The sequence below is a fragment of the Citrus sinensis genome, chromosome 5, assembly GCF_022201045.2.
Source record: "Citrus sinensis cultivar Valencia sweet orange chromosome 5, DVS_A1.0, whole genome shotgun sequence".
Lineage (NCBI taxonomy): Eukaryota > Viridiplantae > Streptophyta > Magnoliopsida > Sapindales > Rutaceae > Citrus > Citrus sinensis.
In genome coordinates, this window is record NC_068560.1 from 34,321,251 (window position 1) to 34,340,620 (window position 19,370).

Below are 19,370 nucleotides of genomic sequence, written 5' to 3' on the forward strand. Positions count from 1 at the left end.
TTTGGCTTATTTTGCGCTTTCTCCATGATCTCCACTTAATTGACACGTGGCGAAGTGGGCGTGCATCCTAAAATGTGGACCAAATGATCATCGAATCAATATCCTTACATTATTAAATGATCATATTGGGTTTTCAATCTTCAATGAATAGAGTTGGAGAACTTCATTTGTAATTGTAATCATCACTATGCAGTCTCTATTCAATCAGGGCAAATCTTCATAGCAAATTAGGAGCAGGAGCAGCATATAATTTCCTCATCGACAAACAAACTTCTTCAAATTTGCATTTTAAAAAATAAAATGAAATAAACAAACCTTATAATAATAGGAAGCCAGGACCATGAGCACTTAATTACACTCATTAACTCCATGTCATGGAACAGAAGCTTTACACTTATTCGATAGAATTCTTGACATCACAGCTTTACAAGGTAAATCAGCAAAAGATGGAAAAACCAGAGGGTCAACACTACGTACAATTGTATAGCAAAATGATATGAATTTGACAGAGTCTGAGAAGTGAGCACTGCTACTCGTTATTTGCCATCCAAACTGAAGTGTGCCGGCGCCTGTGCCCCCGGGCTGCTGCAGCATGGAAGCTCAAGGAGGCTTGTGTACTTCTGAAACTGAGACCATTAGAGACGGTGAGCGAGCGAGCGAGCGAGCGGGTGGGTGAGTGAATGGAGAAGATAAGGATGGCTCTCTTTGTTTCTCTTTTGGAAAAATATGCAAAAAGAGACACAAAATGCAAAGCCCTGGCCACGCCTGCAGTATATAAATTATATATGCATATGCATACGTGCTAAAAGACATTAGAAAAGCGTGTGATGGCATCATTTGGTCTGTGGCTGACAGAATATTGTATTGTATGTATTCTTCTGTTATCCTAGCTACTTAATTATCAAGTCACTTTATCTTTATCTTCAGCTTCCTTTTTTTTTTTTTTTTTTAATTAAGGGTAAATTTTAATTTACCTGCACAATCTTCAATTTATTTCTTAATGTTTTTAAAACATTAATTTATTCTTATTTTCTATACATGACCAGATAACGATATTGGGGGGGATTAACAGCCCATTGAAGTTACATTTATTTTTACACTAATTTATAATTATTAGATTAAAGATGTAGTATTGGTGAGGATTAAATGAAATTAGTAATATAATTCTTAACAACATGTACTTTCTCTCTCTCCCTTTGTTATTTGTTATTCTCTTTTCGTGGCTAAGCTTCCATTGAAGGCACCATCAAAACCCACAAACTGGAATGCCTTGGTCATAAGAAGCTATTACATATTAAGAACATACCCATCATCAAATAACTCACAAATGGATATTATTATTTCAAGAAATTTGTGTTCTTATATTCTGTTTATTGTAAGTGGTTAATTACTTACAAATTCAGTGGTTTTCTTCGATTTTTGAACAAAGAAATCGAGAGGGGAGAAAGAATAAATATTTTTCTTAAATTAAATAAATCGCTAGCTTGCTTCTTGCTTAGTCATCACCACTTGTACTGAAACACAATCTCAAGAGTACTTTTGACTTAGATTCAACAAGATTGAGATGAAAGAAAAAAAAAATTAATAAAGATAAAAAATGGGAATAAAAAATGTTTGAGGGAGAGACAGAGAAGAAAAAGTTAGAGAGAAACAAAATTTTTATCAAAGATTTATTACGCTTCACAAAATCTTAGCCATTCATTTCTCTTAAATCTTATTGCTATAAAGTAATGTAAAAATAGGTATAACTTTAGAGGATTGTTGATCCGCCTCTATATCTACACACACACACATTGCCGTAATTAATTTATGTATAAATTAATTGGTGTACTTGTCAATGCCAATATCTCATGAGCAGTACTGAGTACACTCGCATTAACATTGAAAGACTAAGTAAATTGTTTCTTACTTTCCTCCGTCGGCCTTAATTTAATATCCATTGAAGGGGGATTGGAGTTATATAATAATGGGTATCTCTTAAAGTATCTAATGGGCCACCTGCTATTCGAAAGTTGTTGCACAAACTGTACATGGAGCCGATTTGAAGAGAAGATGATAAGCAAAAGATTTTGTGCAATATTGGGCCCTTCTGAGTTATGACCTTAGATAGTAAATTCCAATGCGCAAGTAGGCAAGTCATTCTCTATTGGGAAAGTTGGTGGAGCACTAAATCTTGATACCAAATCTCAAGATTGATTCCAAGTATAAAAAATTGTGGTTGTAATGAAATTGGTTTTGCATTTGGCCTCGAGTAATGATACAGCCACAAACTTTTATACAAATTTATTTTGTACAAACTGATGTGGCATGATAAGATTGGTTGAATTAAATATCACTTGGCCCACATGATTTGTTTTTATTAATTTATATTTTCATTCAACCAATGAATTAATGCCACGTCAGTTTGTACAAAATAAATTTATACAAGAGTTTGTGGCTGTATCATTACTCTTTGGCCTCACACTCCACATAGTGCTCACTATTTCTTAACTTTTCACAAGATAATATTACCAAGTCGGCGCTTTTGTCAAGTTATAACTAATAAAATATTAGAGATTGCACGCCTAGATGAACACATAAACGAATTGGAATGCTTTTTTTGTTATTCTTTTAACACTTATGTGTTATAATTATAAAGCTATATATATATATTAGAGATCTACTAACCGTTATCAATTTTATTATAACACAATTCACATATATTTATTGTCATTCAAATTAAAAAGGATATATCTACGTTAAAGGGTTTGTTTTGACTGATAAAATTACGTAAGAACATCATCAAAAGACTTTTTTAATTTTTATTTTTAAATACTAATTTGTTTAAATATGTGATAAATAGAAGTTTCCTTTCAAAAGGTTATTCAAATAGAAATAAGTTTCTATTATTTTAATAAAAAATTTTCCTCCACCAAGATAATAACAATTCTAACATTCTCTCCCATCAAGAATGATAAGATAAAAAATAATATAATACTAACTTAAAGGATCTAAAAGGCTCTTCAAGTGATATGAATTGAAGGAATCACTATCTAATTTAAAGATCTTTTTAAAACTCCTTTTACTTTTGTGGCTTTTCTAGTGATGCTCTAACTTACTGTCTGTATGTTAGTTTTTAGGTCATGTCTACTTTGGAACTGTAATAAGACAGACAATAAATCACAATTACACACACAAAGTGATAAATAATAAAACATATATTATAATTTTGATCGTGTGGTTATGAAATGGTGTACCTTAGAGCAGTTCGAACATAGGCAAACACTTTTTTTTTTCTTCATTTTATCTCCATTTCAAATTATATAATCAAGTGGAGAATTTTGAGTTCGGAAGCGTACGCACCAAAATTGGAATGATCTTTCTTTAATTTTCTTAATGAGCCGTACTGGGCCTTCAAATGCAGCTACTCCACGGAAGCCGAAGCCCAGAACCAATCTCCAATTTTCTTCACTTGTCGTGACTCATTTCATCTGCTAACTGCTACATTAGAACCCTAAAATTTTGCTCTCACCTACTCGCTTCTTTTCTTTCTTCCTCTCCAGTCTTTACCGTGGTCTTTATTTGGGTTCATTTTAAATTATTTTATTCTATAAAAAAAGTGTTTTGTTTTATTTTTTTTAATTTTTAAATTAGAAATTTACCCGATGATGGAAAAACTGTGCAATGTATTGAGCGGTTGCCGTGGTTTTTTGTTCAATCGCTAGCCTTTACTCACCGCCGCCGTCTCCACCACCACCTCCACCACCACCACATTTACCTCTTTATACATACACGCATACACACACATATATATATGCACGTGCGGCGGTGTGTAAAGGCTTCTGATGAACGACATTGGCAGTAAGCCGTGAATGATCGGTTCAAAGCTATGAGATCTGAGGGCTACCACTCACATTACAAATTTTTCTTTTTCAAGAATAATTTTCTTTATTTTGTGCTTTATTTTTTCGGTAATGTTGTGAATTTAGTAATTTGTCGGTTTTTTCGGTTCCACGGTTTTTTCTGCCACCCCTCACATTAAACCGATGCTTTTATTTGGTTTTAAAATTGTATTCGAGTGAATGATGATACGTGCACTGGGCTCTGAGCGGATTTTTCACCGCGTCTATTGATGGAAATGCAGGCTAGAAAGCTTTATCTGATCTTACATTTGCTTACTTTGCGCTGCAAGCTTGATTATTGGATTATAATTTATGCATTAGCTTTTCTTTTTTATTATATTTCGCCATTCATGGCTGCGTATTGACTTGCAATCTTATCACTGTTTGTAATTGGTGGGCTTGAACAATATAGTTTTTATTTTTGGTTTGCTAAAAACATTTGCTGTTATGATGATGGATTTTGGTTGATGAATTGTTAAAGTAATTACTTGCTCGGATAACTGTTCTCAAAATGTATTTGTCTAGTACAAAAAATGTTTTTATTTACTTAATCTTGTATTATAAACTTTTCATAGGTTTTAGGTTCTGTAGTTCAGTCAGTTAATAGTAGCTTTGCCTTCTTTTTTTGTGTTAATATGTTTTTGGTATAGGCTTTTGCCCAATGATGGAAAACTCATTATGTGGAGTGGTAGCATGGATATTCGTTTTGAGTCTCTACATTTATCATTACTGTTGTAATCATCATCATCATCATCATCATCTCTCTCTCTCTCTCTCTCTCTCTCTCTCTTTCCCTCCCCCCTTTTAGGTCAACTGCTAAGCTACATATAATGTAACTTAGCAGCTGCTTTCTTTCTTTCTTTCTAATATCTTCTTGTTACAATGGATAATGATGGGTAAAGGCTCTTAACGAACCCATTTCGCTAAACCATCAATGACCAGTATAGCTATGAGATCTGAGGGCTATTTAATTTTTTATTTATTTCATCTGCTTTGGATGTCATTTCATTGCCTTCTGACTCTTTCCCTACTGTCATCCTTTTCAGTATATGTTCTATATCTCAAGTTTGAAATCTACAGCTTCAACAATGATGGAAACTCGTTAAGTCTAGTGAGTGCATTGGTTTTTGTTATTAGCCTCCATTATCACTTTTCTACCTCCTCTGGATCGTTGTTGTAAATGTTGTTGTTGTTGTTGTTGTTTATTGTTGACTATATCTTTGGAGGTATGGATTGGCTTTTAATGAGAATCATGAACTTCACTGTCTATAAATTGACTTATGAGATCTGAGGTTTCAATGAATCCTTTTGTTACTTATTTCTTCTTTCACTAATTCTTTCTTTATGTTTATTTTGCGTTGATTTTTTTTCTCATATTGTTTATTTAAGTTATGAGCATTTAATTTGAATAAACACTTTCTCATATTGTTTATTTAAGTTATGGGCATTTAATTTGAATAAACACTTTGTGCAGTGCCATCTAGTTGAGATGGCAAAATCTCTTATGTGAAAACAAGAGATCTGAGAATTGGACCGCACTCACATGGGTGGAGAGGGGGTTGAATCACCATTAGGCTGAATATCAAAATAAAAAGCGATGAGCATTTAATAGTCAGTTTTTGGAATTTTGTGAAGACTTGTGAGTTTTTTATTTATGCTGTTCTACTCTTAACTCATATTTTATCATTCATGAAATGTTTATAATCAATCTTCTCAAGCGTAACATGTAATGATTTAATCAATCTTCTCAACCATTAAGTGTGACTTAGGTGATTTTAGTTAAAAATATTTTCTGATTCCAGTTCTTTCTAATTGCAATCTATTCATAATCATGGAACTTCCATTTTTTCTTCCTCTTTTGCTCTACCTGCAGCTATCTTTTTGCATAATGTGCTTTTAGTTTGAGATTCCGTCTGCTATGGCACTCAATCATCTACCATTCCGGTTCCAGTTTCTGATATAAATGTGAATCAATCTTGTGCAATAAAGTATTTTTATTGTCAAAGTTGACCTTTGTACTCCTGATACATGCCTGCCTTGTGCTTGAAATTTCATCAATTAAATTCCTGTGCGTTATCGGTTTAAGTTCATGAGCACTTTGATAGTTCAGATAAGCGACTCATTTGACAAGGTTAGTAATGACCCTCTGTTTAGTCCATGTTATGTCTCAGTAGCATTCTGTCAAAATTGGAAAATTTCAAACTGACTATTCCTTCTGAAACTGTCTTGTTTGGCTGCTCCAGTTTGATTAGTTGGTTTTGGTTAAGTTTTTGTTTGTCAGGCATTCATGCTTCTATAACTTAGATGATTGTCAACTCTGGTGTTTTGTTTATGATTTGCTAATTGTTGAAAGATGGGTTAGATTGTTTACTAATATACCCTTAAAAAGGGTTTTACCATTGTGATATTTTGCATCTGCCCAATGATGGAAACTCGTTGTGTTGTTTGGTGGCTTTAATTTTCATTGCGAACCCCATCTTTGCTGCCACTCTATGCCATCATTCATTGGTGCTAACTTTTGCTGCTGCTGCTTTTGGTTCTTCTTATTCTTCATCGTAATCATCTTTTTCTTCTTCTTCTCAATTATTGTTGTTATTATTATTATTATTATTATTATTATTGTGGTTATTGTTATCACAATTGATGGTGGTGGTGGGTGGTAGCTATGGTGCTCATCTGATCACCATTTAAGATGTGGAATGGCTTGCAGTGAAAATCATAACCTTCTGCATGAACTGACTTGCAATGAGATCTGAGGGCCATGCTACTTCCTTTTGAGTTTGTAAAAGATTGCGTAGTAATTCTTTTGAGCATGGGAGTCTTTTTTATTTTCATTTACTTCATCAATTTAATCTGTTTTTAGTTAGTTTTCGACCTTGCAGGGTATTGGACTCTTGGCCCTTCCTGTTGGTACCACAATGAGTTATTTGCGGAGGTTTCCTTTGTGGCAATGTGATTACAGATCATTGTAAATCTTTAGCAAAATAATAGCAAGAGTTCAATAAGAACTTACAAATTTTTAACGGTTATTTTCATTTTTCCAATGCTCCTCATTATTTGCACTAAGTGTTATATTATTCATTATTTTTGGTGCCTCATTTGAATAAAATTCTATTCCAAGTTTACCTAATCTCTAAATAAGTACCGAGATTGGCAAATGATTCTGCTTATTATCTAATATAATTGAAAATTCATTCTGAATGTTATTAATATGTAGCTTCAGGACACTGGTGCAAGCTTCGATAGCGTCAACTGAATATTAGCATACCCATGATTGTAAATTTCCTAATGATATCGCGAAGAGAGTAAAAAAAAAAAAAAAAGGTGTAGCTTCTCAAGTAAAGTATCTTTTAGCAGGAGATCTGATGATTTTTTTTTTTTTTGTTTCCTTTCGCAAAAACTTGTGAATTTTGGTTTTTTTTTTTTTTCAAAGAATAAGTGAATAACTACGACTATTATTAAATCTTATGTTATTTGAAAACTGAAAACTGAGTTAAATGGTATCAAAACAAATCATCAATATGTAGTTTGGTGTTAAGGAGACGCGTCTCTGCGGTTCTGCTGCTGTGGTAGGCTACTAGTAGCACACTGAGAAAAAGTAAACAAATATACAGTAAATGAAAAAAAAAAAAAAAAAAAGAGGAAAAGGTAAATAACAAAAAGAAGCCAAACAGGGTCTTAAAAGCTAAAAAGCCCGGAAATCCTCGCCTGCTGGCTGCTGGCTGCTGGCTGCTGCATTACATACGTTTCCTAAAGCAACAGAGACAAACGTTTTCCCGCCACGGGGAGATGGTGGTGCTAGAGGCGAAGAGTCTGCGAAAGGCAGAGGTTCCGTTATCTCTGATTGAGAATCCATCTCCTGGAAACATTCAGTCCACCCGCCTCGCTCTCCACGTAATTCATACATTCCCTCTCTCCCTCTATTCAATTTAATTCTCTCTCTGTTCCGTCTGCGTTTAATAATAATCTTTTCTTTCTTTTCGCAGGTTAATGAGGACGGCTGCTCTTGTTTTGTCTACATTGCTTCTGGTTGCCACCTCTACAAGCTCCAGGTTCCTTTAAAGATAGTTTTATTAGTTCATTTCTTTTAGCTGTTGACTTTTTATTTATTATTATTATCTATTTTTCTCTTGTAGGTTATGATGGATGATTGGTTTGTTAGTGAAGGCAAAGACAGTCTCTTCATTCCTGAACAGACACCGGTACTTCAAGCTATCAATTTATTTTCCATTTGTTTCCTTTCCCCTTTTTCCTTTTAAAATTTATTATTATTATTTTTTTATAAAGGTCATGGATTCTTCAATGCTTAACCGATGTCCCCATCGTTCAGAAGTTCAGAGTATAGCCCTTGCTGAGACTGATAGTGAGTGACTTGTGTTTACCTTGATAGTGTTTGATTTCTCTACTCTGTCTTAGAGTTGAACTTTTTTTACATATTTTTGATTCATCATTATCTTCTTGACAATGTTTTGGATGATTTTTTTTTTTAAATTGTTCTCTATTGTCACCTTATGCCTTGCAGGTAGTGGTTATATGGTTTTGGGAAGTGTGGATTCTTATGGTCACCTTATTGTCTCTAAGCTGGATACCAGTGGTAAAGGTACCTCTTGTCTTAATCTTTGTCATGGCAGGCATTGCCTAATCCAAATGTTTACAATGCGTATGCAATGTTCTTTACATGTGTATGTTGGCAATTATCTAATCGTTGCATGTCTCAGAGGGAAAAGATATGAAGTTGGATTTTTTGTCTTACTCGACAATCTGGTGGCTGCCAGGCACAATGTTGTTGTAATGTTTGGTTAAATTTTATTTTATTTTAATTTTAGACAATGTTTTAAATTCTGTCCACGTTCTGCCTTGCTAAATTTACAGAGTTCAATTGTTTGTGTGCATTTGTCCCATTGTCGTATAAATCTTTCCATTGTTCTCTGAATGAAATTTTGTCAAGCATAATTTTACCAATTTTGAGGGACATATAATGCTTTTCTTCATTGAATTACAAGGCTATAGCTGAATGTATTTCCATTATTTGTTTTTCTGGTGGTTTCTGCTTCATTTTTACCTCTATGGCTCTGTAAAACTGCTTATCAATGTATGCCACTGAAATTTTCAGATGTGGACAGGCTTACATATTCAGTATTGCCTCAGGATTGTGGTGTTGGAGAAGGTAGTTGGTCAGGGCTTTGCTTCAGTCCAAGTCAATGGTCCATGGTACCTAGCTTCTTTTATAAACTAATTTGCTAATTTATTTCATTTTAAAATGTGTATCTTTTGCTTGGATTGAAGTTCTTTTTCTCTCTCTCTCTCTCTCTCTCTCTCTCTCTCTTTTTGTATAATTTAAACTCAAGTTATACATCCTTTTCAACTGATTAGTCTCTAATTCTAGGCAGCTGTTGCACGTAGCTTCAGCAAAAGCATTGATGTTTATGACCAAGATATCCATCTTCGGACTTTACGTACGTAAGTATAACTGAGGAAGCTGCCCCTTTCCTCTTTCCCATTTCTTTTTCCTTTTGGCTAATAAAAATTTAGTAGTCTATCTGCTTTATTATTCTTAAATATCTTCATCAACCTTCTATTTGGTTTTCATGTTTCTGTCCTGGACTTTTCCTTTTTTTGTGTATTATGTTGCGTTCTTCTAGTAGTGGCTTACTTTGACAACAGTGGTATTCGACATTCTTCTGTTCTTCAGTAGTACATGAGATCAGGTTTAGTTGTGTTGAGTAACTATTTGTACTGATTTTCCTGTTTACACATTCTGATTTAGATAACTATATTTCAGTCTCTGGTATCCGTCATCATTGAATTTCGTACAAAATTTAAGTCCTGTAAATGGAGGTCCAAATATGTTAGCAGTTACTGAAGGCTGTCAGGTAAATTTTGTGACTTTCTTATATTACGTGTTCTTAATAAATAAAATGAACTTATGCTCCTCTAATCTATATCTTCTTTCGTGCCGGTCTTCACTTTTGGAAATTGCTGCAGCTAACTATATGGGATTTGAGAATGAAAGAAAATGGTGGTTGTCTACATCGAATTTGTGGTTCTGTTGGCGATATCTTGTATGCTGTTTGCAGTTCTTCAACGGGTAATATTGCAGTTGCTGGGGCTGACCGTACTGTGACCATTTATGATCCTCGCAGGTTGGACATCATTAGATTGGTTGAACTACGCATATCACACGTTCTAAATTATGCAGTCTCGTTTGAATTCTTAAGAGTACTATATGTTTATTGTTGATGATTTTGTATATCAGAATACTAATTAGCAGAAAATGGAGATACAATATACATCACCTCGAACTGAAATTGATCCTAACTTCTATTTATATCTTGTATCTAGATGGTCAGCACTATCAAGATGGGTGCACTGTTCAAAATATGAGGTCAGTCGATTTATCTGACAACCTTCTGCTAATTGGTTCTTGTCATTTTTTAGTTCTTTTCCAGTTAGCCTGTATGGAAAATAAGGACAGACTTGGTTGATCCAATCAAATGTTGTTTAATTTGTTTAACTTGGCATTAGCCGTGAACAACATAGGATATACCTGCAATTTCTTCACCATATTCTATTGTTGCCATTCTTGTCTTCAGTAAATTCCACTTTTCATTTGACTACTGAACTTTTGTGGGATATAGCATTGCAGCTAGAGATTACCGTTCTTTCCTTTTTGGCATTGCAGATAACTGGACTTTCTTTTTCATCAATTGACTCCAATTACATCTATGTGCAAGGGGTTGATTATGAGGTGATTATGAAATTTTTAAATCAATTCTTTCTTTTCTCTTAGTTCTTCTTCTACTCAATAATTTGAGCTTCATGTTCAAGCTGCTCATTTCAACATTTGATCGCTCAATTTATTATTAAATTACCTGTGATTTGTTTTGATGTTATTTAATTTGAAGCTAAGTTCATATCATTTTTCTTCTTGTTAATGAAATAAGAAGATACCCATAAAGCAAGCTTGCTTTTGTTTCCTTAGTTCCTGACTGCCACTTTGATGGTAGGTACTTGACTACTTGGACCAATTATAACATGTAGAATGATTAGACTGTAGTGATCACGTGGCATGCAGTTGTGTGGATTCAGGAAAGAAATTGTGGGGTGAGGTGAATCAGTTTTAAGTGTGCATCCAGTGCTAGATTAAGAGCATAAAGAATAACCTTTCATTGCCAAGTTTTTCTCTTATCAAGTTCAGTAGAAGAACTGATGATGTTTCAGTAGTTTGGGTACTAATATGCAAAAAACACATAATGTGGAATATCTTTCTTGATTTTTGATTGCTTTAATTGCTCTGAAATAACAACATATATCGCAGGTCTTTTGTGGACAGTGGAGAGAGAGCAGTAAGGTATTTGCTTTTAGAGGAGACTCAAACTGGCTTGGGTTCAGTAAGGTATTAGATTCTTCTGAAGTCACTGTGTCTGCAGTCCATGCATCACAGAAATTAGCCTCTGATAGCCTGAAATGATGCTGATACCATGCATTCAATTTAGAGTGCATTAGTTTTTTTTTTTTTTTTTTTTTTTTTTTCCCCTCTTTCGGTGATCCTCGACGGAAAGAGGGAAATTTATTAATTGAAATAAAATAAAAATTGAAAGTGGTGGTGCTAAAGCAAAGTTGGAAAAGTTGTCCCGACTTACAGGTTCATGTGCTAAAGCATGCTTTCTATTTCAGTTTGAAGCTAAGATTGATTGCTATTATGAAGAATATTATAACTTTTGTCCATGCCTATATATGATGTGGCTGTAAATAAACTTGTAGAAACCAAAGGTGTAATTTATTCAGAGATGGTTAGCAAAGACATTGACTCAGAACTGAGCAGTGGGATTGTTTCAGTTCTGGAATTGAATTAGTTATGATGAGAGCTTATAGTATTGATATAGGAAAAATGCCGATAATCTCACAGCTTTAGTTGTTATTTCTTGTTGGCAGTGCTCTAACAGGGATGTATTGGGTGGATGGTCAGATTCGGGGAGCATCTTTGTGGCTGATGTTGTAGCTAAAGAGAATGAGATAAGTGCGTTGAAAGGTCTCGTCAATTGATATCCCTAGTGGTTGTTCAGCTATCTTCTAATACCTAAGTTGCTTTTCACTTGCCACATGTCCAAGTTTGATAAATCAGGGGCCTCTCTTAGCATTTCCGCAAGCTGTCATTTCAGGCATTGACACATGCTCCAGTCAAGCATTCAATTAACTGATGATCTCATTCCACAACGAAAATACAAGTAGTCGTTTGCGGTCATTCATTTCTTGTCTTCCTGATATGTAGCATGATTTCAGTTTGGTCTTTAACCATCCAAGCTGGGGTCAGCCTAAGGTAAGGATCTGATGTCTTGGACATTTACTTGTATGTTGTGTATTTTGGTTAAGCAGCTTTATCTTGAGCCAAGTGAACAGTATTCACAAATGCCAAAAAAAGAAAGGTTGAGAAAAAAATGGAGAAGAAAAGTGAGGTGAGATGTAACTTGATTGTATGGAAGAAGACTGCTTGAAATTTGCAATCCTCCCAAGTACTTTTCACCGATTTCATGATCACTTTAACTGTCAATTTTGAAATTTGCAATCCTCCTATTACTTTTCACCGATTTCGTGATCATTTCAACCGTCAACAGATTTCTTTCTTGTAAGTTATAACTTAGTCAATAAGATCTTTCCACTGATATAATTGTTTCAAACTTTCAATGATTCAGTCAGCAGGAATCCATTGTTGTCTGGAGAAATTCATGGCTTTTCTTGGGTTTCTCTTAGACAATTTGTTCCTGAATAAACTTTCACGTGGTCTCATTCTCTTTAATGTCGCCGCAGATCCTGGAATTTCTTTATCTTTTAACCTTTAATTTCCCTTTATTCAGTTTGCTACAGAGGTGGAACACAGAGGAATATAAAAAAAGTTAATCCCAGTATCTGCTTGGGAGCCTGAATGGTAGTTGTAAGATTCCAAAACTTTATTTCGCTTTACTTGCACTCTTTTTTGAGCGTTTAGATTTTGTGGGATTCAAGTAAATGACCATGACTGCTGAGATTAGAACTTGTGGACTCTGGCTAGGCTGTGTTGTTGTTTTATTTTATTTTTTTGAGTGTTTCAATAATTCAATTTGGGGACTCATTCAAAGTCAAGCTCAGGACTCTCTGGTTGGTCATTTTAGGAGCGACCAGAAGATAGGGTCCCATTTTTGAGATCATCATCAGTTAAGTCAGCATCCCTACTGACTGCTACTTTAATTAATAGATCACAATTTCATTTGGCAATAATTTAATGTACCAATTTCATTGGGGTTCTGCTTGACTTCGTAACAAACAATTTCCGCCTTATGAATTATGATGTCGAACATTAAAAAGCAAAAGAATTTTGGAGTGGATGATTCATTTTTTGGATAGACCTCTGGCTATCTCATTAATCTTTTTTTTAAAAGTAAAAATTGCACAATATTCAGGCATGAAAGTGCTTGTTTCCTTGTAATCAGTAATTACTGTCATCCTCGTGATTATATATGTTTCCTTCAGGATTTGGATCTATTTCTTACCATCAATAATTAAACTTGATTGTGTTTCATAATTGCTTGAATTAGGAGTGTCATTTAGCCGAAAAGCATGATCTCAAAAAATTGGAGCGACCATGATCGAGGTACAAACGTCCTACTTCCCACCCATAGCAATTGACTAATAATAGTACAAGAAATTAACTAATAATAAATAAACTAGAAGTGGGTATCTCATTTGCAAGGCATGACATGGACAAGTTGCCATATTCAGACTTTCGGGCGAGATGAATCAAGAAATTTATATGTAATCATGCGCATGTGAGATATTTAATGTCATCATTGCGGATTAGATAGTAATTCTTTGATTTATTTATTTTTATTATTATTAAGTTTGGTTTCTTGCTACATAAGCCAAGAACGAACCTGTCCAAGCGGCCAGTTCTCTAATTGTAATTGCCCCCCCCCCGCCCCCCCCCCCCCACTCCGTGGTAAACCCCTTAATAGTTTAAATAACATTTTAAGGACCACCAATTATGAGCCCTAGCAATAATATTTAATTTAATTGGTCCACAACTTTTCACTCTGAAGTTCTTTATTACGGTGATGTTGAGATGTGTGACTGTTTTTCGTCTTACCAGGGGCAAACATTTTTCCTTTTTTTTTTTTTTTTTTTTTTTGGTTTTGGTTTTTTTAATCTCTTGGGTGAAGAAGAATAAATTTGTCATTGAAATGAGAACAGCCCAACTCAATACCTCACAGTCAAATGTCAGCCTTTTCTAGTTCTGGTATCTTTGATTTAACTAGTGGGCAGGCACGTTAATAATATTAAAAAGTCTAAATATTTCTTTTTTTAAATTGAAACCTTTCACGTGCAAGAATAGAATATCATTACAATTTTATATCTTCGGACGAATTAAATATGTTTCCTTCTTATGCGGGCTTTACTTGCGTAATAATCAAATTATTCATTATTGTTTGCGTTATGATTGCAAGTTATATATTAAAAATTCTTAATTTTGTAGTCTTGGTAATATAATAATTGATAAGTCAAAAAATTGATATTTGTGAAGGTAAAAGTTGAAAATAGAAATCATTCGCTGGAAAAAAAAAAAAGAAAAAGAAAAGAAAGAAACGAAAGAAAGGTTAGGTCTTTAGCTTGTTCCGTAATTTGTTCATTCATTATATTATTGTATATGAAATTAAGAAACATTGTGAAATGTTATCCCATTGGTTTCCTTGAGTCATTAATTTAGATAATATTTCAATGACTCCTAGGGGCTAGGGCCATCGTATTTATACACACGTTCAAGCATGCTCCATTTTATTTTATTTTTTTTTTCCATTGAATAATTAATTTGAGAGTTAGATGAGAATATTGAATAATTCTTTTATTTTATTAGCTGACAAGTTTGACCAAATCAGACTTCTTCCACGTATTGGAGAAAAGATTTCTAGGGACTAGGGACCTTCCATGTGCACTGCACCGGTACATTGAATTGAAGTCTTCGAACTTGAAGGATCAATAACCCTTATTTTGGACCAAAAATTTAATTCTGTTTGGAATCATTCACAAATAGAGTGAATTTGTAGTAGTCCCTTATTACAAGCACTAAATTGCTAATCTACTATCTACAACAAAAAGGGGGAAATTTATTAATGTTTCCACAACTCCTGTGTTGTATGTTATTTTTTTTTTTTGACTCTATTAAAACTTACGTGAAAGTAATAAAATATGCACCGATATATCTTTATTACAATATTATAATAAGCTGCGAGTAACATATATAAACTCAACTTGTTATCTTTCAGTCATGAGATAAGTCACAGCTCAAATGAGAAAATTTTAGAATAATTAGGACAGCATAAAACAAGCAGGGAAAAAAATCTGCATAATAATAATAATAAACAAAATTTATTTTCTGTCTGCAGCATGCTTTTTATTTATTTTGGGAAAAAAAAAAAAACATTATCACATTCTTCTGCTTTAGCTGTGGCTGACTGGCTGTCGGTATATTTATTATTTATGCAACAGCTGCCTTGAACTTGAACCAAACCCAAAGAGTCTATCAACTCAAGACCACACGTTTGATGATATGCAGTTGTTAGTTTTTTGATTAAGAAGACAGATTCTCTTCTGTCATATTCTAAGCTCGTGTTCTTTATCACCTTCATATTATTAATTAATTAATTTCTTTCTTTCTTTCTTATAGTTATAGATAATATGTTGCCATCAGAATCTATAATTGCCAGTCTTTTTGTTGGTAGCTGTCTTAATCATGTTTTTTTTTTTTTTTTTTTTTACAACTTCCATTATAATAATTTGAATAGTGTGCCCCGTGTAATGGAAGTTTGGGAAGACAAAAATTTTGAGATTTTAATGCCTTTATGTTATTTTGATTTTAAGGAAGACGAGGATAAGAAATTGCCATATATACACACACGGGTTTTGGATAATAATACTTGAGATTTTGCTAATCTTGTGATAGAGTTGATGTTTCTTTCTAAATTATTAAGAGTCCCGTGGCCACATACTTTCACTCTATCAACTCTTTACCGCCTCAAAAACACTTGGAAGTTTGAATTTGTTAGTGTTCACTATTTTGAATAATAACATAGATTCAATATTTCTAATTTTTTTTTCTTAATACATATTGCGATTACAATTATTGTTCGTAAAAGGGAAAATATTTATTTATCTATTTGTCATTATTATTTATTCATTTATTTTTTGCAAAAAGACATATACGTTTAATGGTTGGGTTTAGAGATTTAAAAATGAAATATTTTTGTTTTTAAATCAAATTCTTTGACATTGGGATGCGTTCATTTGTTTTTGTCAATCCAACGAGTTTACAAAAACTTTGACAATGCAGTAACAAATATTTACTCTTCAACTTCAATAACATTATTACTCAAATGTTTAGAATAAGATTATGGTATTTTTAAAGATACTATACTCAAATTTTGGATATCATCAAATAACTTTGATACCCAAACTATATCTTAATATGATATGAACCGTTGATTAAAATATATGAAATAGATGAACTGATAACAAATTGTGTTTCACGAATCCATCATTAATTTTACAAATACCATAACTCATAAGTTCACAGCACAATGCAACACAACCAAAAATAATAATAATAATAAATAAATAAATAGAACTTCCAATTAAAAACAAAAAAAACAAAAAACTGACATTTTACCATTACATAATGGCAATTTCAATTTTCGTCAACACAACAGCTTCTAGACGAAAGAATCAGACCGGGACCAATTCCGTCTATCCCCATTACGCGCCAACGTAGACTCAGCTGAACCTGCCACGTGCACATACAAAATGACTGCGTCTTAGCCATTAACGTCTCCGCACGTGTAACCCATCTGAAGACCTAGCACTGTTCATCAGACAAGGACAGCGCGTTTCCGACCAACGGCCCGGATCTCGTCACATCCCGCGTGTCCGCTACGTGTGCGCTGCGTGTAAAAGCTTGACACGATCTTTAATTTCACCAAATTTTGTAAAATTTTTAATTTATCGGATCACATGCAGAGAGAGAGAGAGAGAGAGAGAGATGAAAAATAATGAAGGCCAATTTTCTAATAATGGTAATAATTTAATTATCCGTTCCTTTCTGACCTTTCTCTTTTCAACCACCATAAAACGCGGTCCAAATATCCCCAATATAATGCCGTCTCCTTGCGTTAGGGTTTCTCAAAATTCATCCACCATCATTCTTTCTCTCCTTTAAAAAAAAAAATATTCAAATAAAATATTTTTAATGTGAGAGAGAGAGACAGAGATGCCCGCTACTACGGATTCATCAGCAGCGGCTTCTTTCACCAACATCGGCCGTTCAATTTTGAGTCTCCGACGCGATCAGGTCCATTCGATTGAAGGGATGAATATGCAACACCACGACGCCGACACTGAGCTGGAATCCTTCCAGAAAAGAGTCACCGATCGCTTTCTCGACTTGTCGTCGTCATCTGACGAGTTGTTGACCCTCTCCTGGGTCCAGAAGCTTCTTCAGTCGTTTCTGATTTCGCAAGACGAGTTCCGTCAAATTCTATTTAGAAATAAATCGCAGCTGCATAAGCCGCCCATGGATCGGTTGATTGCCGACTACTTCGAGCGGAGCGTGAAAGCGCTTGATGTTTGTAATGCCATTCGGGATGGGATTGAACAGATTAGACAGTGGCAGAAACTCATTGAGATTGTGCTCATCGCATTGGATAACAAGAAGTTAATCGGTGAAGGCCATTTTCGTCGCGCTAAGAAGGCCATGGTCGATTTGGCCATTAGCATGTTAGATGAAAAAGAATCCGGTTCTGCTTTGGCCAACCGGAACCGTTCGTTTGGGCGAAACAATGTGAGAGACAATCTTCATAAGTCATTGGGTCATTTTCGATCGTTGTCTTGGAGTGTTTCGAGGTCTTGGTCCGCGGCTAGGCAGCTACAGGCCATTGGGAACAATTTGTCCGCTCCTCGAAGCCATGAGATTATGGCGACCAATGGGCTTGCGAATTTAGTTTTTACCATGAGTTTCGTTTTGTTGTTTGTAATGTGGGCTCTTGTGGCTGCAATCCCGTGTCAGGACCGCGGATTGCAGGTGCATTTCTCCATGTCTAGGCAGTTCTCTTGGGCGGCACCGATGTTGATGTTGCACGAGAGAATTATGGAGGAGTCGAAGAGAAGGGACAGGAGAAATGCTTCTGGGTTGTTGAGAGAGATTTATCAGATTGAGAAGAGCACTAGGCTGATGAATGAGTTGTTGGATTCAGCTCAGTTTCCGATCACAGAGGAGAAGGAGGGGGAGGTTAGGCAAAGAGTGCAGGAATTGTCGATGGTTTTTGAATCGATAAAGCGGGGATTGGACCCTCTGGAGGGACAAGTGAGGGAGGTCTTTCATAAGATTGTGCGTAGCCGAACTGAGGGTCTTGATAGTTTGGGAAAAGGGAATGGTCCTGATTAGTTTTTGATTCGGAAATTGATTATAGGTATCCAAATGTGAAAATTTGCAAATGGGGTTTTCATTTTCTCTTTCGGGAATGCCAGGATGATGAAGATGTAATTGAAGCTGGCACTGAGAATGCAAAAAAATAAAAATAAAAAATGTAAGGAGGAAAATTTTCTTTTGTATTTATTAGCATATATTGTGTAAAGAAAGTAGGATATGGAATTGGACCATCACAGTCCATGGTGCTGTTGTCCATCTTTTGTGTTTCTATTGTATAATCAAGTTTCTTAGTAAATTGCATCTTGTTTTTGTAGTTGATTTTTGTTTTCATACTTTTTCCAATTTTTGTTAATGATACATACAATTTTTTCTTTGAAAGAGCTAGATGCTATTGTAACTTTCTTATCACATTTTGTTTTTTAATGCAATGACAAGTTCCTCATGCTATCAGACAAGTCTCCGTTGCTTGTTAATCTTTTCTAATGAAGATGGAATCGGCAAATATAATGGTCCTCTGTCTTATTCATTTTCAGAATTTCAGTTACCTTTTGTGTTGAAAGAAGAATAAAGAATTTAATTTGAAATTCTCCTTTGGCTTAGATTCTGACTGCAATATATTTCATATAAGATGGTGTTTTCTTTTCAATACAACAATGGCCAGTCTTAAACATTCCATTTTCCAGAACCTTTCAATTTTGCAGTTCAATTTCACAAGGCTCTGATTCAAAGAATCAATATTTTCCATTATTTGTTTGTGCTACTACTCCTTAACTAGAACAACACTTTGTCGCATTTTCTTACCTTTGATTTATGCTGTTGGAAAGTGTTTCCTCTTGTATCTTTGTTCAGCATCTTTATTACATTTGATTTGTGCTGTTGGAAGGCTTTGCCTGTTTATCGTTGGTCATTTCTAGGTAAGATTTAGACCTCAGGTAACATTAAATTGTTTATCCTGCTTACAGTAAAGCATTAGTTTGGTTGATTTCTGTGAGCTAGTGTTATTCAAACTAACAAGATGAGTATAGCCATAGTTGACATAC

General features: G+C 34.5%; 2 protein-coding genes and 1 non-coding gene across 6 annotated transcripts; all 3 read left to right on the top strand.

The window, feature by feature from the left end:
• The first annotated feature begins 4,057 nt into the window (after window positions 1–4,057).
• LOC112497785 (small nucleolar RNA snoR118) lies at window positions 4,058–4,145 on the top strand. Its single transcript, XR_003064768.2, has one exon. It is a non-coding gene; the product is annotated as a small nucleolar RNA snoR118 (small nucleolar RNA).
• A 3,263-nt stretch (window positions 4,146–7,408) lies between these two features.
• Window positions 7,409–12,432, top strand: LOC102614815 (uncharacterized). 4 transcript variants are annotated; one of them, XM_025096168.2, is made up of 14 exons: window positions 7,409–7,775; window positions 7,868–7,933; window positions 8,018–8,083; window positions 8,169–8,244; window positions 8,404–8,481; window positions 8,995–9,092; window positions 9,268–9,341; window positions 9,664–9,754; window positions 9,867–10,024; window positions 10,224–10,266; window positions 10,564–10,629; window positions 11,200–11,277; window positions 11,817–11,901; window positions 11,994–12,432. In XM_025096168.2, exons 1-14 carry the CDS (start codon window positions 7,671–7,673, stop codon window positions 11,996–11,998), a joined length of 1,089 nt encoding a protein of 362 aa, XP_024951936.2. In that variant the 5' UTR covers window positions 7,409–7,670; the 3' UTR covers window positions 11,999–12,432. The 4 variants fall into 4 exon arrangements, with proteins under 4 accessions (XP_024951936.2, XP_024951935.2, XP_006473060.2 ...); XM_025096167.2 differs by having other exon boundaries at window positions 11,817–11,897; window positions 11,978–12,432; XM_006472997.4 differs by having other exon boundaries at window positions 7,410–7,775; window positions 8,404–8,475; window positions 11,817–12,432.
• A 4,593-nt stretch (window positions 12,433–17,025) lies between these two features.
• LOC102615305 (protein ROH1) lies at window positions 17,026–18,648 on the top strand. Its single transcript, XM_006472998.4, has one exon. The coding sequence runs from the start codon at window positions 17,173–17,175 to the stop codon at window positions 18,343–18,345; it is 1,173 nt and encodes a 390-aa protein (XP_006473061.2). The 5' UTR covers window positions 17,026–17,172; the 3' UTR covers window positions 18,346–18,648.
• The last annotated feature ends 722 nt before the right edge of the window (window positions 18,649–19,370 follow it).

Bases quoted from the DNA above. Each gene is read 5' to 3' on its own strand.
- LOC102614815 (XM_006472996.4), top strand. From the start codon at position 7,671: ATGGTGGTGCTAGAGGCGAAGAGTCTGCGAAAGGCAGAGGTTCCGTTA. The intron at 7,776-7,867 runs GTAATTCATACA...TTCTTTTCGCAG, and splicing joins CCACCCGCCTCGCTCTCCAC to GTTAATGAGGACGGCTGCTC. The intron at 9,093-9,267 runs GTACCTAGCTTC...CTCTAATTCTAG, and splicing joins GTCCAAGTCAATGGTCCATG to GCAGCTGTTGCACGTAGCTT.
- LOC102615305 (XM_006472998.4), top strand. From the start codon at position 17,173: ATGCCCGCTACTACGGATTCATCAGCAGCGGCTTCTTTCACCAACATC.